Below are 26,554 nucleotides of genomic sequence, written 5' to 3'. Positions count from 1 at the left end.
CATGTCACATCACTAAATACAGTAATTCACTCGTGCAGTGGTTCGCATGTCACATCACTTAATACAACAATTCACTCATAAAGTGGTTCACATGTCACATCACTAAATACAGTAATTCACTCATGCAGTGGTTCACATGTCACATCACTAAATACAGTAACTCCTTCAGTGGGTCACATGTCACATCACTTAATACAGTAATTCACTCATACAGTGGTTCACATGTCACATCACTAAATACAGTAATTCACTCATACAGTGGTTCGCATGTCACATCACTAAATACAGTAATTCACTCATACAGTGGTTCGCATGTCACATCACTAAATACAGTAATTCACTCATACAGTGGTTCGCATGTCACATCACTAAATACAGTAATTCTCTCATACAGTGGTTCGCATGTCACATCACTAAATACAGTAACTCCTTCAGTGGTTCACATGTCACATCACTAAATACAGTAACTCCTTCAGTGGTTCAGATGTCACATCACTAAATACAGTAATTCACTCATACAGTGGTTCGCATGTCACATCACTAAATACAGTAATTCACTCATACAGTGGTTCACATGTCACATCACTAAATACAGTAATTTACTCATACAGTGGTTCACATGTCACATCACTAAATACAGTAACTCCTTCAGTGGTTCACATGTCACATCACTAAATACAGTAATTCACTCATACAGTGGTTCACATGTCACATCACTAAATACAGTAATTCACTCGTACAGTGGTTCGCATGTCACATCACTTAATACAGTAATTCATTCATACAGTGGTTCGCATGTCACATCACTAAATACAGTAATTCACTCATACAGTGGTTCACATGTCACATCACTAAATACAGTAATTCTCTCATACAGTGGTTCACATGTCACATCACTAAATACAGTAATTCACTCATGCAGTGGTTCACATGTCACATCACTAAATACAGTAACTCCTTCAGTGGTTCACATGTCACATCACTAAATACAGTAACTCATACAGTGGTTCACATGTCACATCACTAAATACAGTAACTCATACAGTGGTTCACATGTCACATCACTAAATACAGTAACTCCTTCATTGGTTCACGTCACATCACTTAATACAGCAATTCACTCATAAAATGGTTCACATGTCACATCACTAAATACAGTAATTCACTCATACAGTGGTTCACATGTCACATCACTAAATACAGTAATTCACTCGTACAGTGGTTCGCATGTCACATCACTTAATACAGTAATTCATTCATACAGTGGTTCGCATGTCACATCACTAAATACAGTAATTCACTCATACAGTGGTTCACATGTCACATCACTAAATACAGTAATTCTCTCATACAGTGGTTCACATGTCACATCACTAAATACAGTAATTCACTCATGCAGTGGTTCACATGTCACATCACTAAATACAGTAACTCCTTCAGTGGTTCACATGTCACATCACTAAATACAGTAACTCCTTCAGTGGTTCACATGTCACATCACTAAATACAGTAACTCATACAGTGGTTCACATGTCACATCACTAAATACAGTAACTCCTTCATTGGTTCACGTCACATCACTTAATACAGCAATTCACTCATAAAATGGTTCACATGTCACATCACTAAATACAGTAATTCACTCATACAGTGGTTCACATGTCACATCACTAAATACAGTAATTCACTCATACAGTGGTTCGCATGTCACATCACTAAATACAGTAATTCACTCATGCAGTGGTTCACATGTCACATCACTAAATACAGTAATATACTCATACAGTGGTTCACATATCACATCACTAAATACAGTAATTCTCTCATACAGTGGTTCACATGTCACATCACTAAATACAGTAACTCCTTCATTGGTTCACATGTCACATCACTAAATACAGTAACTCCTTCAGTGGTTCACATGTCACATCACTTAATACAGTAACTCATACAGTGGTTCACATGTCACATCACTAAATACAGTAATTCACTCATACCGTGGGTCGCATTTGTAGCTTATTCAGCTAAATTCCAAGCATGTAACAAAACTCAAAAAATAAACTTTTCATATAAGTTGCAACACCATCAAAAGTAGTAAACCAAAGTGGAGTAAACCAAAAGTAAAATGATAAAGTTTAACGACAGATTTTCAGTTGGAATTACATAAATATGTGTCTCTAACATCTCCAGAAGAGTAACAACTCACCACACTAAATTTCAAAGGAAAAACATCTTACACAAACTCGCCATAAACCATTCATTTATTCTTTCAAACTTCAAATTCACTAACATTACCATTAAAGTTAGGAGACTAAGACATCTCGCGGTAGATTTATCCCAAATTACTAACAAGGCATCTCTAGGGATATGAATCTCCTACAAATAAAAAAAAGGTAAGAATTGTCGAATCGCAATCCCGCTAAAAAAAATACATTGATCGTAAAAATGACACCAATTTGGATTCCATGAGATTAAAATGCAAATTCTTTCAAGAGATCAGATTTGTAAGTGAATGAAGTTTGAAGACAAATAGATATAACAAGAAATATCTTTAAAAAAGATAAACGGCATAGTTTTAATGCTGGTGGTTATATTGTAAAACTGATGATGAAATAAATTAACGAACTAATTTAAAAGCGTTTTAGCACGAATTACAAAATTATATCCGTCTGCATCATTTTTGGTAATAATAAGATTGCATTTGAATCATGAATATGATTTTATTAATATGTCATTTAAAAAGATAATCTACTTACTTGGCTTGCATTCAATCTTTATTTTTGTTTCGTTTTTAACTGGACTTCTGCATTTTGCATCTTGACCAGTAACGCCACCTGTCGCGTCATATCCGGGGCAAAAAGAAAATTAAACGGCTATGCCGAAAAACGTAATTAATGAAGTCGGTAGAGTGATGATGTTGAAAATCATAAAGTACAGCAATTGACCTCATTTTTGAACTCAGACGGTTGCAACCAAATTTTCCCTAAAAGTATAACAAACGCTCATTTCACGTAGAACGCACCAACAATCTGAATGTCATATCAGACCACTTTATAACAACTAGTGACATCTAAATACCAAACCAGTGATATCGGTGACAAACCTTTAAATCAATACTATGGTGCAGAAGTGACTCGATCAGTAATTATTATGAACCATGACTAACCGTTGGACTGTTGACATGTTATTTGTTAAAGCTATTAGTGAATTTTGACAAAATAACCGAAAATACATGTTCAGGGGGGCATAATGAGCTCATTTCTATCACATATATTGCTCAGAATAACCATGTCGATATGCCCTAAAGTGCCTGTAGCACACAATAAAATTGATTTGATCGGGTTTGACTTGATATATGTATTTTGACATTGAAATGCAAATGTTGGTTGTGAATAATATCACACAAATTTGGCAGGGAGACATCAAACATCAAACATACTCTTATTAGACACTATTAAAACCATGAACATGCCAAGAAGACTGTTTATATACTGTTTTTATACTATAAACAATTGTTTATATACTGATTTTATACTATAAACAATTGTGCAACCGCGGAGTTTGAGGTAAAAGATGCATACTTCTAAAAAAGGCCCAAAATTCCACAATTTAGCTACTAGTATTTGTCTTGAAATTACCCTTTTTACGATGATGTGTTAATAGTATGAAATGGGAGTTTATGTTATTCACAGTCGCCGTTTGCATTTCCAAGGTCAAAACAAAAGCGTACCTTAAGTCAAACCTGGTCTAACAAATGCTCCTATTTTGTGTTATAGACACGTGTAAGTATAACAGAATGATTCTTTTTTCAGGTTTGTGTGACTTGTAATTATTCTATGCTGCATCTTACTACAAAGTAATTCAGTAGAAAAAACTGTCAGCATCTACAGCAAATTATTAATATTTTTGAGAAACTACGTGTCCAGACCAACACTTTGGTATATTACATGACTTGTTTTGTGCAAATTTATAAGCATTTATTCGCTTTGAAAACTCAACATCATTGACCCAAATAGGTGACCCGCAGTACACCACGTGCAACATGCAAAAGGAAACTAGGAAAACCATGTGCCAGTATATGAATGTCATCGTTGGCCCCATGACAGATAGAAATTCTAAAACAAACTCTTAAAGCACGTCAGCATATATACATTACCTGCTAGCGGCCTTAAAAGATTTGCTCAAGAACTCGCTCCATCTGTGATCATAATGTTTCCAACCTCAGGGCACTGTGTCAGCTCCAGACGAGTTTTGTCGGAACATAGACAACAACGCTCAGATGCAGCTTTATTAGAATCTGCCAAAACTGTTGATAAAGTCCTGCAAGTGAAAGCTACACGTTTATTTATGGTGTTAGAAATCACATACACTCGCTCTTGGCCATTTCTTTTAACTCGTGGACAAACTATTCTCTTTCAAGGTATACAGTCAGAAACGTCTCCTGTACGATCATCGGTCTACTCCACTAATATTCTCCTTCAAGGTATACAGTCAGAAACGTCTCCTGTACTATCTGGTACGATCATCGGTCCACTCCACTAATATTCTCCTTCAAGGTATACAGTCAGAAACGTCTCCTGTACTATCTGGTACGATCATCGGTCCACTCCACTAATATTCTCCTTCAAGGTATACAGTCAGAAACGTCTCCTGTACTATCTGGTACGATCATCGGTCCACTCCACTAATATTCTCCTTCAAGGTTTACAGTCAGAAACGTCTCCTGTACTATCTGGTACGATCATCGGTCCACTCCACTAATATTCTCCTTCAAGGTATACAGTCAGAAACGTCTCCTGTACTATCTGGTACGATCATCGGTCCACTCCACTAATATTCTCCTTCAAGGTATACAGTCAGAAACGTCTCCTGTACTATCTGGTACGATCATCGGTCCACTCCACTAATATTCTCCTTCAAGGTATACAGTCAGAAACGTCTCCTGTACTATCTGGTACGATCATCGGTCCACTCCACTAATATTCATTATCTACATTAACGACATCGTCTGTTATTGTCATGCAAAATGAGATTGTCTCCTAAACAAAGACGTCAATAGCACCAACCTGACAACAACATGGCCTACAATCAACCATCTTTAATTTTGACAATTGAAACTGTATTGTTATAACAATTTCTTAAAGTAGTAAATGGTCATTATTAGTCTTTCTCAAATTTGAGGTTTCCCTTGGACTCCAGTTGTGCATGCAATTCTGATTGAAACCGCTAAATGTATGATAAAGAGAATGGTCATCTTAGATTTTGACAATTGTAGGATTCTCCTGCAACATGGTGTTACATAATGTTATTAAATGTTTTGAAGGAAGAGAGAAAGAATGGAATAGAAGAGAAAAGATCAGTCTTTCATTTGATTGATATGGATCATTCCATGGTGGACGCCAAGATCCCTCTTGGATCTCTTGTTACAATTGAAATTTGTTATCGCTATTTCTCAAAAAGTACTAAAGAGAACTTTCTCAAATTCCATATGTTAGTTTCCCTTGGTCCCTAGTTATGCATATATTGCATTTTGGGACCGATCGGAAAAGAAAATGACCCACAAGCAGCCATCTTTGATTTTGGCAATTGAAGTTTGTTACTGTTAGTTCTCAAAATTCATATGCAGATTCCCCTTGATCCCTAGTTATGCATATTCCTGTATAGGACCAACCCAACAACATACCCAACAGGCATCCATCCTGGATTTTGACAATTGAAACTTCATTTACAATTTCTTGAAGCACTAAATGGCTGTTATTGGTCTTTCAAATTTTAATGTAGAGGTTCCCCTTGGTCTCAAGTTGTGCATGTTAGTCTGATAGAAAGAACTAAATGGATGACAAAGAGTATAGCTACCTTGGAATCCCGGTCAACATCATATAGCAAAATTGTTAACTCGTTATTTCCATGACTCAATCCAACACAAGGGAAGACACCTGACAGAGGGTGCCATAAGATATACAGGCTTTTGGATCACTGGAGGTAAGATACTGTTATCGTCTCTGCGTTAAGTGTTGTAGGCTCCGAGGATCTTCCATTGAGTCGTGTTACGCCTAGCCCGTCATTCACATATGTAGGTGTCCATGTATTCGGGCCTTGGGACTCTGTAACACGAAGGACCAGGGGAGGTTTGCTGCGAACAAACGTTGGGCGGTGATGTTCACATGCATGACGTCTAGGGTAGTCCACATCGAGCTGCTAGAGGAAATGAGTTCCTCGTCATTTATAAATCCAGTGAGGTTATATGCTATCCGAGGGAAAAAAACACTCAGTTTTTTTCCGACAAAGGGAAACAGAAATCTTCACATAGGGCCGTAATGTCAAGGAATTCCTCCATCAATCTGGCACTGCCTTGAAAAAATCCACCTCATGCTTCACATTTTGGGGGTTCATGGGAAAGGATGATTGGTGTTGCAAGACGAATACCAGACTCGTTGTTGCTGAACAGTTCAGCAAGCATAATCTTACCCGGGAAGTTTTGTCTACCTTCATGGCCGAGGTAATGGCATTCATCAACGCAAAGCCACTGGTTCCTGTTACAACAGACGTCAAGGACCCATTTGTTCTCTCACCAGCGACTATTTTGACAGTCGTATGGAGTCTTTCGGACACTTGGGCCAGAATGACATGTCACGTTCACAGTGGAAACATGTCCAGGTCCTGGCTGAGCAGTTTTGGAGACAATGGCGTAAGGAGTTTCTTCCTCTGTTACAAGCCAGGAAGAAGTGGAACCAGGAATCTCGCAACCTTGAGGCAGTTTATGTCCTTATGAAGGACGAACAAGAAGCGCGCAATGATTGGTCCCTTAATTTTAATAATTGCCACCCGTCTATAAAATTTACAATGGAGGAGATGCATGCTGATAAGATCCCAGTATTGGACACCCTCATTATAAGGCGGGACAATGGCAGCCTCACATTCAGTGTGTACCGTAAGCCGACACATACAGATCAGTACCTGAAGTATGACAGTCACCAGTCTCTTGAACACATACTTGGGGTTATAAGAACTCTTACTCATCGGGCGAACACTATTTGTTCTACGGATGATAGGTTAGAGCAGGAGATTGACCACCTAAAGCAGGTACTAAGAACATCCGGCTACAGCAAAAAAAATCAGCATAGCAGCAAGAAGAAGACACCAAACCCTTCTACCATCAGGGAACACCTAGCTCAAGGCCATATCACTAGTCCTTATGTGGGTGGCGTGTCTGAGTCTATAGCCAGAAAGATCCGGAAGCTGGACGTGATGGTCCACACCAAACCAGTCAACACCATCCGTAGCATGCTAGTGGCTCCTAAGGATAAGACCAATACACTAGAAAAGTCAGGAGCTATCTACCACATCCAGTGTGCAGACTGTCCAGCTACATATGTAGGCGAGATCAAGAGAGAGCTCTCCGGAAGAGGGCCATAGAACACCGCAGGGAATCATCACATGTGGAAGCACACATGAACCAGAGTTCCCACTCCTTTGCGGTACACAGCATCAATGTTCTAGACCAGGACCCGCGCTGGTTTCAGAGAGGGGTTATAGAGCTATCGACATCTCGGCATCTAGACCCGCACTTAACCATTAAGTGATATCACCCATTCGAATAGGTGTGTAGAAGTTGAGGAAAATCGTTAGGTAGATTTTGGCTGTCGTCTGCTTACCGTAATCTGGTTTATCCATGTGTTCCTATACCGGAAGTTTATACCATTCGGAACTCTGTATTTAGTGTAGCAGCGGAAGTGTTCCGAACAATTTGGCGCGAATATTGCACGTGCGGATCGCCGCGGTTGCCTATTTAAGCCGGTGCATCGCTATTGTTCGTCAGTCAGAATATTAAAGTCTTGACAAGACTGGTTTGGCTCTCTTTCCCTGATAGGGATAGCTGTAGGTAGATTATGTAGGGTACTGCTAGATATAATTATGTTAGGGTATAGAGAATAGAATAGCTTACCAGTCATTAAGGGTAGGTTTCATGTCAGTCATGTAGTCGTCAGTATATTTCGACTCTGAATTATTTGTAGGTTTTTATACCGTCGTCTATCATATAGGAGTATGGCCGTGTAGCCGTTAGTATTTTCTAGAACTAGGACCATGTGGCCGAGAGTTCACTAGACACTACTGTCACGTTGTCAGAGTATGTGTGTTGGAGTGTATTATTATTCTCTTTATTTCCTCCACAAATGAAGATTCACAAATAGAATAATTACATCATACAACATATAAACAAGAATAGTCTGAATATACATATACAAAGTTATTTCACACACAAGTAATTATATTGAAACATCAATTGTTAGCAAATTGGGTTATATTTTTAAGCATTTCATTCAGAAAATTTACATTTGCTAATCTTACATATTCGTTGTCTTCGTTAGACATGTCATAGTCTAACTTGCTTCCTAATAAAGCATTAACTAGTTCAAAATCTGATAAATTGTGAAGGTACGCAATAAAATCAATACCCAACATATTAAATAAAAAACACCATAATTTATCACGAATAGCAGTATTCTTTTCACAATGTAGAATTATATGCATTAAAGTATCGTTGTATAAAATACCACAGTAGTGGCATAAAGCCATATGGTCCAACATACGAGATGTTGTACATAATTTTATGATACAGTGTATAGATTTATAATACTGAGGATATTTAATAGCCAATTTCCATAAATAATGTGGTTTAATCTTAGAATGAATAAATTTAAATCTGAAAAAGTCATTGTGGTTATGCATACGTTCTAACCATGCAGTTTCCTCTACTCTATATACATTTTCATAGACACTTTTTTTCCATTGTAGTTTCCCCGGAAAATACCCTAGCTTTATATAGTCAACAAAAGTCTCATACAATGAATATTTTCTTAAAATAGAAATAATGTCGGGTATAAATCCCTGTTGTTTTTCGTTGTTTACAATGAACATAAAAAATCTAGTAATAAATATCTTGTGTATTAGCATACTATTATCGATATTATAAATTCGTCCCAGAAATAATAATTTCTTGATATTAATATAAGATTCAATACTAGTCCAGCCAAGCAATGATACACACATGTCTGTCCTAGTTCTCTTTTCAAACCTTTGAATACTTTTCACAATAAAATTTTGTGCCTTTTCTAATAATAATACTTCAGTTTTGGAAAGTAACCATAGTTCACATCCGAAAAGTGCAGAAGGATACACTTTAATTTTGACTATTTTAGCAACAGTGAGAGGGTTAAGTGCGTTGGGATGAGCACCAGATTTTAGAAGAGACATAACACCAGTTTTTAATTTACAACATGCTCTAGTAGTTCTTTCAACTGAATTTCTTCTGCCGTTTAACAATATTCCGACATGTTTAATTTCTTCAACTACAGGCAGTACAAATTTGTATAGGTAGACATTTTGTATATTATGGGATATGCGTTTTTCAGAAAACAATACAATTTTACTTTTCGTAGATGAGAAAGTGAATCTCCACTTCTTACTATAGGTTTCACATATATTAACCATTTTTTGTAGGCTTTGAAAATTTGCACTAACAAGACAAATGTCATCTGCCTGAGTTGGGATGTTAACTTTTAAATCTGCAATAACTGCGCCGTTTCCACAATTTTCCATTTCATTCAATAATTCGTTTATGAAAATTAGGTACAGTTTGGCAGACAAAGATCCCCCTTGCAAAATCCCTCTCTCCATTTTGATCAAAGGTGATGTTAAGCCATTAAATAAGATTGAACTTTCTACATGTGTATACATTTCTTTAAGAATAACCCATATCTTGCCTCTCAGTCCAATTTCATGTATTTTAAAAAGAAGACCTGCGTGCCACACTGTGTCGAACGCCTTGTTGCTGTCTAAAAATGCAACATATACATTTGATCCATTTTCTAAATTATAATTAATACATTCTTGTAAGTTAAAAGATGTACATAGGCTACACAGATTACTACCTGAACTTTATATATCTTGAGTTTGTGTTTTTTTGCCAGACTTCACGTACAAATTATGGCTCAGAATGTAAGACCCTGACGGACCCAAGATCACCGAACCTGGATATAAATATTTTAAAGGTGTCGGTTTGAGGTGAAAAGCCGATCCTTTTACAGGTGATATCACTCAGTCGAATAGGTGATATCACTTATTGAAACGAATAGGTGATATCACAAAGTCGAATAGGTGATATCACTCATTCGAACAGGTGATATCATTTATTTGAAAAACGAATTGGTGATATCACCAAATGGGAATAAATAGTAAAACGGCGCCCCATATCACATGACATAGGGTTAATCCCTTGGTCACGTGACTGAATCCGACACCAGATTAGTCTGTAGCCCCTGACTGACCACAGCTAGGACTGAAGAAGGCCACCAGATAGTGGTCGAAAGCTACCCGTGAGTAGAATCTATTTGTTTAATGGCATTGTAAAAGATTTCATTTATTAAAGTTTCGGAAGTTTGAGAGGCCATAATTCCTTTACTATTTCTACATCATAATGAATTACTACTGCATAGGAAGACCTGTCTCGGGTTATTTCGACATCACCCCAACCCTGTGTAACAGTACATAGTTTATATTATAAATATTTTGATGATCAAATACATTTATATTAGCACATTATATTTGAAAGCAAAACCTGTGCATTCGTGTTTAAACGCTAAATCGTCCTTTGGTCCCTGCGACCCAGTTAAAATTAGATAATATTTTTTTAGTATGCCCATTCACAATCTAAATAAAAGAATAATAATCAGCAACCGATTCTTCTATACTATATACTGGCCCGATCCTGTCCAATAGTCTGCCAAATCCTGTAAACCGTCTTACCGGAAACTAAAGGGGAATAACTCCCAGTGTTGACATATTGCCAGTGTAGAAAAGCGTGACTGGTGTACGATGTCGGGAAGTATGAGGGTTGGTGTCGGGAAGATGACACGATCTCCGATTTACAGATCATACAGCTATCTGGTAAGGACAGTGTCAGATACTTTTTGTTTTCTGTTGTCTGAGAACAAAAAATGGTTTTGTTTAAAACTTGCCATCCACCGGTTTCGATATCGAGATTCACTGAGCAGATCTAGAGTTGTTCTGATCATGACTAGATTTCTAGTCCTAGTTTCTGAAAACAAAATGTGACTGGTACGATTCTCTTCCGATTGTAACATGCACCGGGGGTACAACAGAGCAGTCACCATTCCAAGAGGTGACTATGCTCGATGTTGCTTAACTTCGGTATACACAGATACGACACTCAACAGCACTGCCACAAAAAGTTAGCTATTGGACTATGAAGCTGAAATGCCCATATCCATGAACCATCACATTACCTCTTTCTCCGATAAGATTCGTTCCGAAGCTTCCATACCTGTGTTCTACGTGGCATCCCCAGCAAACACAACCGTCCCTCTTGTTGTTAATAGCGGCCCCCAGTGTCACCTCATCACCAGACCCCGTAGTCACCAACAAGTCTCCAGGAACACTGTGCTTCCCATGCTGTCTGAGGGCACCCTACGGGATACCATTAGGGGTACAACGGAGCGGTCACCCATCCAACAGCTGACCACGCTCGACGTTCCTATACTTCGGTACACAGACACGACACTCAACCGCACAGCCATAAAAGCTAGCTACTGGACTATACAGCAGAAATGCCCATATCCATGGACTATCACACAATAAACCAAGTATAGCTAATAACAGCCTTGATCTGCAGACACCCCGTCACTTCCGTCGCCTTGTTTACATTACCTCGTATAGGGCAGTCATTATTTAAAGCAGAAATGGTGGTAAATTGACACTTTCCGATTTTACAATTTTTGTTTTTAAAGATATTAATTTGGGCTTAATCTTAGTTTAGGATATTGTTTCTCAACAAAATGAAAGAAAACAATTTTTATCAACATATTTAAAGAAATTAGATGGGTGTGCAAAATTATGTTCCCGATCCCTTTCAAACCCAGAAATAAATAAAAGTTAACAACAGCTCCCATGTGTGTTCAAATGAATGACCTTGACCTACATTCAAGGTAACAGGGTCAAACAGTGTGAAAACTTCTTCTCAATAACCAAGACTCCCAGGGAGTTGATATTTGGTGTGTAGCATGCTGGGGTGAAGGGCTACTGAGTTTGTTCAAATTAATGACCTTGACATACATTCAAGGTCACAGGGGTCAAATAGGATAAAATCATTAAACAACTTCTTCTCAATAACCAAGAGTTCCAGGGAGTTGATATTGGGTCTGTAGCATGCTGGGGTAAAGGGCTACTAGCGGAAAAGTATGTGTACTGTTGACTACTTAGTAGACAAAAGTGTTGAATGTTTTTCTACAACAGGAGCTACTTGGAAAGCAACACTCATTTCACCGTTTGAGGTTATCTTGAAATAAATTCAGGAATATCAACATTAAGTAGGCAAAGTGAGTTCAATAAATTTCTAGCAACACCACAAATGAACTCCCTCTTTCTTCTGATCTTCCCACCACCTCACACTACCTTTTATAATTTTCTAAAACCTGGGCAAAATTATTTGTGGATTAAACATTAATCTGGGCACATCACCAATATGGAAGATGGCAGGCAGAAAGTTGTCCTGTGTGGCTTTAAACTTTAGGTTTATTATAGGTCTAAGACTCTGAGTTTGTGCACAAAAGCTACTTTCATATTTTGTAAATACTACATGTTGATAAAACAGCCAGGAAGAGAAGAATACAGGACAGTACAGATAAACAACACATTGCTGGACACCATAATCTCTCTTAGGACAGTACAGGTAAACAACACATTGCTGGACACCATAATCTCTCTAAATACAGTACAGATAAACAACACATTGCTGGACACCATAATCTCTCTAAGGACAGTACAGATAAACAACACATTGCTGGACACCATAATCTCTCTTAGGACAGTACAGATAAACAACACATTGCTGGACACCATAATCTCTCTTAGGACAGTACAGATAAACAACACATTGCTGGACACCATAATCTCTCTAAGGACAGTACAGATAAACAACACATTGCTGGACACCATAATCTCTCTAAGGACAGTACAGATAAACAACAGATTGCTGGACACCATAATCTCTCTAAGGACAGTACAGATAAACAACACATTGCTGGACACCATAATCTCTCTAAGGACAGTACAGATAAACAACACATTGCTGGACACCATAATCTCTCTAAGGACAGTACAGATAAACAACAGATTGCTGGACACCATAATCTCTCTTAGGACAGTACAGATAAACAACACATTGCTGGACACCATAATCTCTCTTAGGACAGTACAGGTAAACAACACATTGCTGGACACCATAATCTCTCTAAATACAGTACAGATAAACAACACATTGCTGGACAACATAATCTCTCTAAGGACAGTACAGATAAACAACACATTGCTGGACACCATAATCTCTCTTAGGACAGTACAGATAAACAACACATTGCTGGACACCATAATCTCTCTAAGGACAGTACAGATAAACAACACATTGCTGGACACCATAATCTCTCTAAGGACAGTACAGATAAACAACAGATTGCTGGACACCATAATCTCTCTAAGGACAGTACAGATAAACAACACATTGCTGGACAACATAATCTCTCTTAGGACAGTACAGATAAACAACACATTGCTGGACACCATAATCTTTCTTAGGACAGTACAGATAAACAACACATTGCTGGACAACATAATCTCTCTTAGGACAGTACAGATAAACAACACATTGCTGGACACCATAATCTCTCTAAGGACAGTACAGATAAACAACAGATTGCTGGACACCATAATCTCTCTTAGGACAGTACAGATAAACAACACACTGCTGGACACCATAATCTCTCTTAGGACAGTACAGATAAACAACACATTGCTGGACACCATAATCTCTCTTAGGACAGTACAGATAAACAACACATTGCTGGACACCATCATCTCTCTTAGGACAGTACAGATAAACAACACATTGCTGGACACCATCATCTCTCTTAGGACAGTACAGATAAACAACACATTGCTGGACACCATAATCTCTCTTAGGACAGTACAGGTAAACAACACATTGCTGGACACCATAATCTCTCAAAGGACAGTACAGATAAGCAACACATTGCTGGACACCATAATCTCTCTAAGGACAGTACAGATAAACAACACCTTGCTGGACACGATAATCTCTCTAAGGACAGTACAGATAAACAACACATTGCTGGGCACCATAATCTCTCTTAGGACAGTACAGATAAACAACACATTGCTGGACACGATAATCTCTCTAAGGACAGTACAGATAAACAACACATTGCTGGACACCATAATCTCTCTTAGGACAGTACAGATAAACAACACATTGCTGGACACCATAATCTCTCTTAGGACAGTACAGATAAACAACACATTGCTGGACACCATAATCTCTCTTAGGACAGTACAGATAAACAACACATTGCTGGACAACATAATCTCTCTTAGGACAGTACAGATAAACAACAGATTGCTGGACACCATAATCTCTCTAAGGACAGTACAGATAAACAACACATTGCTGGACACCATAAGCTCTCTAAATACAGTACAGATAAACAACACATTGCTGGACAACATAATCTCTCTAAGGACAGTACAGATAAACAACACATTGCTGGACACCATAATCTCTCTTAGGACAGTACAGATAAACAACACATTGCTGGACACCATAATCTCTCTTAGGACAGTACAGATAAACAACACATTGCTGGACACCATAATCTCTCTTAGGACAGTACAGATAAACAACACATTGCTGGACACCATAATCTCTCTTAGGACAGTACAGATAAACACATTGCTGGACACCATCATCTCTCTTAGGACAGTACAGATAAACAACACATTGCTGGACACCATAATCTCTCTTAGGACAGTACAGGTAAACAACACATTGCTGGACACCATAATCTCTCTAAGGACAGTACAGGTAAACAACACATTGCTGGACAACATAATCTCTCTAAGGACAGTACAGATAAACAACACATTGCTGGGCACCATAATCTCTCTAAGGACAGTACAGGTAAACAACACATTGCTGGACACCATAATCTCTCTAAATACAGTACAGATAAACAACACATTGCTGGACACCATAATCTCTCTTAGGACAGTACAGATAAACAACACATTGCTGGACACCATAATCTCTCTTAGGACAGTACAGATAAACAACAGATTGCTGGACACCATAATCTCTCTTAGGACAGTACAGATAAACAACAGATTGCTGGACACCATAATCTCTCTTAGGACAGTACAGATAAACAACACATTGCTGGACACCATAATCTCTCTAAGGACAGTACAGATAAACAACACATTGCTGGACACCATAATCTCTCAGGACAGTACAGATAAACAACACATTGCTGGACACCATAATCTCTCTTAGGACAGTACAGATAAACAACACATTGCTGGACACCATAATCTCTCTTAGGACAGTACAGATAAACACATTGCTGGACACCATCATCTCTCTTAGGACAGTACAGATAAACAACACATTGCTGGACACCATAATCTCTCTTAGGACAGTACAGGTAAACAACACATTGCTGGACACCATAATCTCTCTAAGGACAGTACAGGTAAACAACACATTGCTGGACAACATAATCTCTCTAAGGACAGTACAGATAAACAACACATTGCTGGGCACCATAATCTCTCTAAGGACAGTACAGGTAAACAACACATTGCTGGACACCATAATCTCTCTAAATACAGTACAGATAAACAACACATTGCTGGACACCATAATCTCTCTTAGGACAGTACAGATAAACAACACATTGCTGGACACCATAATCTCTCTTAGGACAGTACAGATAAACAACAGATTGCTGGACACCATAATCTCTCTTAGGACAGTACAGATAAACAACAGATTGCTGGACACCATAATCTCTCTTAGGACAGTACAGATAAACAACACATTGCTGGACACCATAATCTCTCTAAGGACAGTACAGATAAACAACACATTGCTGGACACCATAATCTCTCAGGACAGTACAGATAAACAACACATTGCTGGACACCATAATCTCTCTTAGGACAGTACAGATAAACAACACATTGCTGGACAACATAATCTCTCTTAGGACAGTACAGATAAACAACACATTGCTGGACACCATAATCTCTCTTAGGACAGTACAGATAAACAACACATTGCTGGACACCATAATCTCTCTAAGGACAGTACAGATAAACAACACATTGCTGGACACAATAATCTCTCTAAGGACAGTACAGATAAACAACACATTGCTGGACACCATAACCTCTCTTAGGACAGTACAGATAAACAATTCATTGCTGGACACCATAATCTCTCTTAGGACAGTACAGATAAACAACACATTTCTGGACACCATAATCTCTCTTAGGACAGTACAGATAAACAACACATTGCTGGACAACATAATCTCTCTAAGGACAGTACAGATAAACAACACATTGCTGGACACCATAATCTCTTTTAGGACAGTACAGATAAACAACACATTGCTGGACACCATAATCTCTCTTAGGACAGTACAGATAAACAACACATTGCTGGACACCATAATCTCTCTAAGGACAGTACAGATAAACAACACATTGCTGGACACGATAATCTCTCTAAGGACAGTACAGATAAACAACACATTGCTGGACACCATAATCTCTCTTAGGACAGTACAGATAAACAACACATTGCTGGACACCATAATCTCTCTAAATACAGTACAGATAAACAACACATTGCTGGACACCATAATCTCTCTAAGGACAGTACAGATAAACAACACATTGCTGGACACCATAATCTCTCTTAGGACTACAGATAAACAACACATTGCTGGACACCATAATCTCTCTTAGGACAGTACAGATAAACAACAGATTGCTGGACACCATAATCTCTCTTAGGACAGTACAGATAAACAACACATTGCTGGACACCATAATCTCTCTAAGGACAGTACAGATAAACAACACATTGCTGGACACCATAATCTCTCTATGCTCTCTTTTTTTTTGAGAGCGAATACAATTCTAAAATGAAAAATGCTGTTACCTAATTTTTTTCAGTTTCTTTTATTCCAGAAACGTCTATATTGTGAAAAGCTACAATCTGCAAATCAAAGAAAGTTCTGCGATGACAAGCAGACAGCACATACATTCCCAAGGGACCAAACATTGCCAATGTTGAATGAAAATCATAGAAGTAATATATTATCCATCATTAATGATCTTCCAGAGAAACAATTTCGCTCACTGAAAGAGATGCAAACTAAGCAATCTTTGGCAGAAAATATTCTGAAATTTCGCTTCAAGAATGGCAAGATTTCCGATGTGAATGAATTAATAAAAAACAATGTTGCCAGTTTTGAATGTCTTCAAAATGTATGTACAGAGCTGCAGTCTTTGGAACTTTTACATCAAGACTTCTGTTATCCTGGATTGTTACGGAGGCAAATTGAGGTAAATATATTGGACAGTCTTAGTTATGTTAGTTACACTATTTGTAATGTAGTACTGTTGGTGTAGTAATGTTATACTGTTGGTGTATTAATGTTATACTGTTGGTGTGTTAATGTTATACTGTTGGTGTGTCAATGTTATACTGTTGGTGTGTCAATGTTATACTGTTGGTGTGTTAATGTTATACTGTTGGTGTGTTAATGTTATACTGTTGGTGTGTTAATGTTATACTGTTGGTGTATCAATGTTATACTGTTGGTGTGTTAATGTTATACTGTTGGTGTGTTAATGTTATACTGTTCGTGTTAATGTTATACTGTTGGTGTGTTAATGTTATACTGTTGGTGTGTAAATGTTATACTGTTTGTGTGTAAATGTTATTTCTGTTGACCTTTATTTATATGGTTGGTATGTAAATGTTATTTCTGTTGACCTTTATTTATATGGTTGGTGTGTAAATGTTATTTCTGTTGACCTTTATTTATATGGTTGGTGTGTAAATGTTATACTGTTGACCTTTATTTATATGGTTGGTGTGTAAATGGTATTTCTGTTGACCTTTATTTATATGGTTGGTGTGTCAATGTTATACTGTTGACCTTTATTTATATGGTTGGTGTGTCAATGTTATACTGTTGACCTTTATTTATATGGTTGGTATGTGTGGATAGAATCTGATACAGAAGGGTTATACTGTGTGTAAAAAATGATGATGAGATGGTTGAAAAATCGAAAAGGAGTTCATTAAAGCACCTATTATATAGCATTATATCTTTTGGTTCTCCACAGAATCTTCAAAGCATAGTTGTGATTGATATTGAAACCCTGAGGTCAGTCAGTTGGATCAAAGTGAATCGGCAGCTAGAAGTGGAAGATTGGAGTCATGCCATGTTGATTGAAAATCCCAACATAAAAATATCTGACCATGTGTTCCACCATAATGTGGTATGTATGACGTAGCCATTTCATGAGTTGCCAACATTATTGTGTCATCTGAAAACTGTTTTTGTTAAAGCTCACATGGTCTGACAGACATAGATCAACTTACATGATACCGCAGCATTTGTAAATTTATCAACAATATTGAAACACTTATTGATAAATCAACTAGTTATTCATTGTACAGTGTGGCAAAGTTTGACAGAATGTAGTATGAAACAATTTACAGTGTTGTTTTTCTTTTCTGTCGTTATATTACAGGCAAAAGCAGCAGTGTCCAGAATTCCTAAAGGCTGTATTTATATTGTGAGAGACACCAGTCTCCAGTTCAGAAATGACAAGCTGGTCAAGGCCAAAGATGAGCTGCATTATAGGGTGATGCATTCAGTTTTCATGACTGTTTTAAAGTCAAGTCTAGAGGAGAAGGATTCGGATGTGTATGTTGTAGATATGAAGAAGATACCTGACATTTATGATACTTTAGTTGTAAAATATTTTGACATTACACATGTAAATAACTACAAATTATTAAAGGATGTGAGGAAAAATCCAGATTTGTTTAGAATACAGATGACATCTTTCCCAAATATACATCACCTATTACATGACCAGTATGCATGTGTTGCTCTCTTAGCCAATTCCTTTTGCAAACTAGTCCTGTGTAACTGGTAGGGTCTGTCCAGTGCGTACAAACTAGTCCTGTGTAACTGGTAGGGTCTGTCCGGTACGTACAAACTAGTCCTGTGTAACTGGTAGGGTCTGTCCGGTACGTACAAACTAGTCCTGTGTAACTGGTAGGGTCTGTCCGGTACGTACAAACTAACTAATTTGATATGACAATAATTTGCACAAATCTGAATGAAAGTTCAAGTGTTATAATTCTGAATACTAAATTTATACTAAAAGTAGTATTCACAGAGTTAAGAAGTTGATGCTTCAAAGTCGGAGTGAAATATGAAAATTCTCCGAAATGTGCCGCTTTTTTATGCATTACCCATGGATTTACCAGCTTGGGATTTAATTCTAAAAACTGTTCTATGAATTAATCATTACTTAGCAATAATCAATAGTTATTGAGTATTATCTGATGCGAGTATTATCTTATTTGATAGTTATCAGTAGAATTTACCTGTTATTTACCTGTACAGCATTTACCCCCCCCCCCCCCCCCCCCCCCCCCCCCCCCCCGATTTCACAGAAACGTGGGTATTAATTTTTTTGGCTGAGTTATGGACCTTTGATTAGCAGTAATATGTAATAACAGCAACAAATATTATCAGATTTTCTTGAAACTTGGTAACAACATTAAATGCCTAAATGGCTCAAGCAGGTTTGATCGCCACTTTTAGCGGGCATTTCTTGGCTGAGTTATGGCCCCTTGATTGAAGAAAGATGTGATTTTGGACGTTCCGTGCAATAATTAACAGCAACAAATATCTTCAGATTTTCTTGAAACTTGCATTGGTAACGACATCAATACCTAAATGGCTCAACCAAGTTTGATCTCCACTTTTTGCAGACAATATTTGGCTGAGTTATGGCCCCTTTATTAATGAAAAATGTCATTTTTGGATGTTTCTGTGCAATAACGGCAATAAATATTATCAGATTTTCTGGAAACTTGGTGACAACATTAAATGCCTAAATGGCTGGGCTGAGTTTGATCACCACTTTTTGTGGACATTATTTGGCAGAGTTACAAGTCCATTGTTAAGGAAAAATGTCTTCTTTTTTTTTTTTTTGCTAAAAGCTGCTTTTTCCATTCAATAACTGGTGGAAATATTATCAAGCTAGTTCTCTTCAAAATTTATGAAAGGACTTGTATTACCTGGACTGTACAGGTATATAGCCTCTTTCAATACACTGGCCAATTAGTGTAAGTTATTCACCTCCCCAGGTGTGAGAAACTAATCTTCAAACGTTATAGAAAGAACTTCCATAATTGTAAAATGTATATTTGTATGTATTAGGTGACTATAAGAGTGGTGTGGAGTAACGCTTATATATGGAATATGATGAATTCTTATTGTCCAGTAAATATAAAACAAGCTACTACAGCTGGTAAAAGCAAAAAAATAATTCATAGAATTTATAGAATTATAAATTATCATTCTACTCTGAATATCTTTGTAATATAACCAATGACGCTTACATTCTTTCAACTATTTCTTTATATATATATATATACTTCACTGTCTATATTTACTTATTCACTTTACTCTGTATATATGTGGTACCTTTGGAGACCTGACTTATATAGGCTTGCCTTTTGTCCAATCCATTTGTTTTATTGCAATAAAATTTGTTGAAATGAAAATAATTCATATAGAAATTGAATCTTAAGTAGTCAACCATATAGGCCTAATGTTTATAATCTTACTTATCACCAAGTTAAAGTAATATTTACTGGTAATGGTGTCACATTTGTATTATTGATGATGTCATAAAGAAGACCACCCAAAAATGGAAATTATCATATTATACCGTGCCCTGCACTCACTGTTTCTTGTATATTATGTAATATCCATGAATTATATATTAAATCAGGAGTAAAATGGGATTGTGGAGAGGAGTATCTGCAAGAAAGAGGTCTGCACTGGAATCATAGTGGGAAGTTTAAATTATTGGGCATTTCATTTTATCTTACTAAGGAAGTTATCACCTAACATAATTTTGATGAAAAGTTGATATCTGTTAAAAATTTACTAGACAACTGGTCATTTAGAAACCTAAGTAACTTGGGTAAAGTCACATTGATTAAAACTCTAGCACTTTAAGTATTCACACACTTATTTTCTACACTTCCGGATCCAACAGAAGCATTCTTGCAAAATCTTCAAAAAATATTTGTTAACTTCTTGTGGTCTGGTAAGAATGATAAAATCAAAAGAAATGTAGTGATAAACATTTATGAAAATGGAGGTTTGGGAATGCACCATGTTAAATCGTTCTGCCAAGCACAAAAAATAACGGGGATAAAGAAATTACTGAACCATTCCAGTTAGAAATTATTGTTATTAAATTAAGTAGAAAAAATGGGGGGGGGGGGGGGGGGGGGGATAAGATATGGAATATGAATGAGGAAGGATTAATGAAAATCTCCCAGAAATTCAATAGTTTTTGGTGTAATGTTATTCAGATATGGGCCTCAATCTTGTCTGGTACACCTCCCACAACCCCTGATGAGCTACTATCTCAGCCACTGTGGCTTAATGATAAAATATTAATAAATAATAGGCATGCTATATACTATAAGTGGATAGAAGGTAATGTCTTCTTTATAAATGACTTAATAAATGAAATTGGTGAGTTCTTATCTGTGAATGATACAAATTTTGTAACCTATCAAGGGCTACTTTCTATTCCGAGGAAGTTGGAAACAAAATATCATACAAAATGGTAGAAAACTTAATATTTTAAGCAAATATACAAGTCTACCTAAGACAAACATTAAAATTGCAAAATATTTCTATAACCTTATAGTAAGTAAATACCAGGAATTTCCAGTGAAAAATATAGACAAATGGAATGAAAAACTCGAAACTACACTGATTCAGAATAATGGAAATTAATATTTAAATCACCGATTGAGCTGACTGATGATACAAACTTACGAACACTTCAGTACAAATTGCTTCACATAATATTATACAAACACTAGACTAATGAAAATGAAATTAGTAGAAACCGAGCTTTGTACGTTCTGTATAGCAAGTAGGGAAACCTTAGATCATCTTTTTTGGGAATGTCCTCACTCCCGTGTCTTATGGGAATTCCTACAAAATAGGTTTGATACTTTTTCCACTATATATTTTCCTATGACATGTTCTTCTGTGATACTAGGTACAAACAACGAACCACAGTTTGATAGCATAAATTATTGTATTTTACATGTAAAAAATATGTATATTGTCAATGTTATCCTTCTACAGACAGATTGATAATCCTACAGAGTACAAACACCTTTCTAAAATGACAAGTTCATGTTGAAGATCTTTACAACATGATTCTGAAGGATTGTACAAAAGACAAGATATATTTGCCTTTCAAAACAAATTGATAGTCAGATACAGTAATGCAAAAAGAATTATGGTTGTTTTGTCCTAGGATTCATGAATGATGCTCGGGGACTCCAGGAAGTTATCATAGTTTGGTCAGGAGCATAACTGGGCAAAGAGATCTAATGTATAAACAGAGGGTGTGGCTCCCTTGGGGCCAGGGGCCAAATGGGAAATAAAGGTAAATCATTTAAATACCTACTAGTCCTTTCTATGAAATTTGGTCTGGAGCAATTATACAATGGAATTGGAACTCATGTGGCAGGAGAAAAGGGCCCAATAGGGGAAATATGGAAAAAAAAATTTAAATCCTTTTTCATGAACGACAGCATTTGGTTCAACTGTATTTTGAACCATTTTGGAAGAGACAGTTCAAAAGTAGGAAAAGGGTATTTTGCCATAATAACTGAAATATCCAGGTGAGCGATGCAGGCCCACTGGGCCACTTGTTATCTATTTATACATAAAAAAAAGAAAAGAAAACCTACTGAATAAAGATTTTTATGCAGCTGATGAATTTTAATTATTTGTAGAAAAGATAATTTTCATGAATCTGAATTTTTAGCCCACCATCAGATGATGGTGGGCTATTCAAATCACCCTTGTCTGTGGTCCGTCTAGCGTCCGTCCATCTGCAAACAATCCTTGTTATCGCCATTTTTTTAAAAGAACTGGAGTACCCATTCCTCAAACTTTATGTGTAGCTTCCCCTTGGTCCCTAGTTGTGCCATTTAAATTTAGATTTTTGATCAGAAAAACAAAATGGCTAATAGACAGCCATCTTGGATTTTGAGAGTTGAATTTTGTTAACGCTTTTGAGGTCATCTGACTTGAAGGGTCAGGATAACCTATAGTCATTGTGCTTCATCCCTTGTTGTCCGCCGTGCATAAACTTTTCACATTTCAAACTTCTCAAATTCCAACAGTGGGATTGAGCTGATATTTGCCTGAACTGATCTTAGAGTGTTGTTATTTTTTTGGTCGGTCAAAAATCCAAGATGGCCACCATGACAGCCATCTTGAAAAATACACTTAAAACTTTTTCTCCAGTTGACTGTTGTCATTAAGCTGAAAATTGGTGAGGATGTTAAGGAAAGGGAGCCAAGAAAGTGTTGTTTTTTTCCGACCATGGCTAACAGTGCCACTTTGCTTCCGAGTATGTATACTACAATAGTAGAAGGGTCTTTAGAGTCAGATGATCATTAAGGCCCATAGGCCTCTTGTTGTCGAAAAGTACTTGAGAGATATTCCTCAAACTTCATGTGTAGGTATCCTTTGGTCCCTAGTTGTGCAATTTGAATTTAGATTTTTGATCAGAAAAATAAATGGCTGACAAGCAGCCATCTTTGATTTTGAGAATTGATGTTCATTATTGATATTTCTTGAAAAGAACTGGAGAGATATTTCTCGAACTTTGCATGTAGGTTCCATGTGTTTATGTTATCAGATTAGTTAGAGGTAAAAAAGAAAGGAAAAAATAGAGAGAAGATCAGTCTGACATGGAACCTATTACATGTAATGTAGCCAGTTAACCCTACATATTACCTATAATAAAGTACATGTATATATATTTGGAATCTATACAACATTCACAATTTTAATATAGCTCTGAAGACTAAGTAAACTTATTTTTTCTATGTGTTTCAAACAGACCAGCAACTACCATGGTAACAACTTTTAAAAACTTCAAAAATTGCAACATATTGTGATATTTCACCCAAAATGACAATTCTCTACACAATTTTTTTTCTGAAACCTATTTGAAATTAAATATCTCTATCCCAAAGACAGAATTAATCTTGTTTAGACATATATGTTGCACATTAAGTTTTTCGCAATCTTACCTTGATTTTGAGACACCATTTTTCACTGTTTAAACATACTTTTGGAAATTAAAATCCCGAAATTTAAAATCCAAAAACCACCAATTTATTCATTTTAGTTTTAACAAAAGTGAAGCTGGTATGTACTACTTCATAATGACTATACCAATTATAGTGTACATTTATTTTTTTCATTTTTTATGCATAGCATAATACATTTAGTTATTTGCTTTACAAAAAGATCACTATGGCCATGCAGGTAGTCTTTCTGTCGTCTGCTACCCAAGATCATTCAATGGTGGGCGCCAAGATCCCAAGGACCAAGGTAAATTTTAATCATGCCATACCATAGCATTTGGCAGTATTGATAATCATTATCAAACGCTTCTTCTCTGGAACTAAGTATAAATGTATGACATTGATATTTCAGTGGTAACATCCCTTGGTGGCTGGGATTCAAATTTATACAAATGATGGGGCTGACCCCCAGGGACCTGAGGGGTGGGGCTAAAAGGGGTCCATTTGTTACCTAGGAGCCTGTTTAAGCCATTTGGTATATCCATACAGTTAATATTTGGTCTACATGTCCTTCCGACATGACTTGCTGAAATATCAGGTCAGCAATCTAATGTTGCACAACTAGATATATGTTCCAAGTGATACTTCTCTTACATGGAATTATTAATGAAATTTCTTTTCAATAGTACTGGTATGAGGCTCAGTTGTTCATACAAAATTCATTTGAAGCTCAATTTGATATTCAAGATAGTTTTCTGTGACATTTTACAAGCTTGTTACCACTATTTTTCAGCAACTAGAGAGGGGATCTAGAACATATTCAGAGACATGTTACAATGGCTCTAGCTGATTACGGTGGCCACCTACGACCATTTTGATATTGAAGTTTGTTACCACTCTTTCTCAGAAAATTTTTGAGCAGGCTGTCGTGTATGGTAAAAGTGTCAATGTGGAAGGTAGACCACCAAATTGTTTAAGACAAAATATTTTATCAATAAAAGTTAGTGGTAAGCTATTAGAGGATACACCAACCAATTATTTATAGATGGCAGGATACACCAACCAATTATTTATAGATGGTAGGATACACCAACCAGTTATCTATAGATGTACACTCCCAAAGGTGGATGGTAGGATACACCAACCAATTATCTATAGATGTACTCCAAAAGGTGGATGGTAGGATACACCAACCAATCATTTATAGATGTACTCCAAAAGGTGAATGGTGGGATACACCAACCAATTATTTATAGATGTACTCCGAGGTGGATGGTAGGATACACCAACCAATTATCTATAGATGTACTCCAAAAGGTGGATGGTAGGATACACCAACCAATTATCTTTAGATGTACTCCAAAAGGTGGATGGTAGGATACACCAACCAATTATCTTTAGATGTACTCCAAAAGGTGGATGGTAGGATACACCAACCAATTATTTATAGATGTACTCCAAAAGGTGGATGGTAGAATACACCAACCAATTATCTATAGATGTACTCCAAAAGGTGGATGGTAGAATACACCAACCAATTATCTATAGATGTACTCCAACAGGTGGATGGTAGGATACACCAACCAATTATCTTTAGATGTACTCCAAAAGGTGGATGGTAGAATACACCAACCAATTATCTATAGATGTACTCCAAAAGGTGGATGGTAGAATACACCAACCAATTATCTATAGATGTACTCCAACAGGTGGATGGTAGGATACACCAACCAATTATCTTTAGATGTACTCCAAAAGGTGGATGGTAGAATACACCAACCAATTATCTATAGATGTACTCCAAAAGGTGGATGGTAGGATACACCAACCAATTATTTATAGATGTACTCCGAAAGGTGGATGGTAGGATACACCAACCAATTATTTATAGATGTACTCCAAAAGGTGGATGGTAGGATACACCAACCAATTATCTATAGATGTACTCCAAAAGGTGAATGGTGGGATACACCAACCAATTATTTATAGATGTACTCGGAGGTGGATGGTAGAATACACCAACCAATTATTTATAGATGTACTCCAAAAGGTGGATGGTAGGATACACCAACCAATTATTTATAGATGTACTCCAAAAGGTGGATGGTAGGATACACCAACCAATTATCTATAGATGTACTCCAAAAGGTGGATGGTAGAATACACCAACCAATTATCTACAGATGTACTCCGAAAGGTGGATGGTAGGAT

At 36.9% G+C, this 26,554-nt stretch overlaps 2 protein-coding genes across 2 annotated transcripts; both read left to right on the top strand.

Annotated features, from left to right (window-relative positions):
• Positions 1 to 6,627: 6,627 nt before the first annotated feature.
• Positions 6,628 to 7,416, top strand: LOC117340038. The gene has a single exon (XM_033901796.1). It carries the CDS (start codon positions 6,628 to 6,630, stop codon positions 7,414 to 7,416), a length of 789 nt encoding a protein of 262 aa, XP_033757687.1.
• A 3,415-nt stretch (positions 7,417 to 10,831) lies between these two features.
• LOC117322410 lies at positions 10,832 to 19,597 on the top strand. Its single transcript, XM_033877299.1, has 4 exons — positions 10,832 to 10,947; positions 17,128 to 17,505; positions 18,295 to 18,450; positions 18,706 to 19,597. The coding sequence occupies exons 1-4, from the start codon at positions 10,876 to 10,878 to the stop codon at positions 19,114 to 19,116; spliced, it is 1,017 nt and encodes a 338-aa protein (XP_033733190.1). The 5' UTR covers positions 10,832 to 10,875; the 3' UTR covers positions 19,117 to 19,597.
• Positions 19,598 to 26,554: the final 6,957 nt, after the last annotated feature.

Source organism: Pecten maximus, chromosome 1, assembly GCF_902652985.1.
Source record: "Pecten maximus chromosome 1, xPecMax1.1, whole genome shotgun sequence".
NCBI lineage: Eukaryota > Metazoa > Mollusca > Bivalvia > Pectinida > Pectinidae > Pecten > Pecten maximus.
This window is presented reverse-complemented; position numbering and strand designations above follow the sequence as displayed.

Coding starts and splice junctions, on each gene's coding strand:
- LOC117340038 (XM_033901796.1), top strand. CDS start 6,628: ATGTCACGTTCACAGTGGAAACATGTCCAGGTCCTGGCTGAGCAGTTT.
- LOC117322410 (XM_033877299.1), top strand. CDS start 10,876: ATGTCGGGAAGTATGAGGGTTGGTGTCGGGAAGATGACACGATCTCCG. Junction 10,948..17,127: donor ACAGATCATACAGCTATCTG/GTAAGGACAGTG, acceptor CTTTTATTCCAG/AAACGTCTATATTGTGAAAA. Junction 17,506..18,294: donor TGTTACGGAGGCAAATTGAG/GTAAATATATTG, acceptor GGTTCTCCACAG/AATCTTCAAAGCATAGTTGT.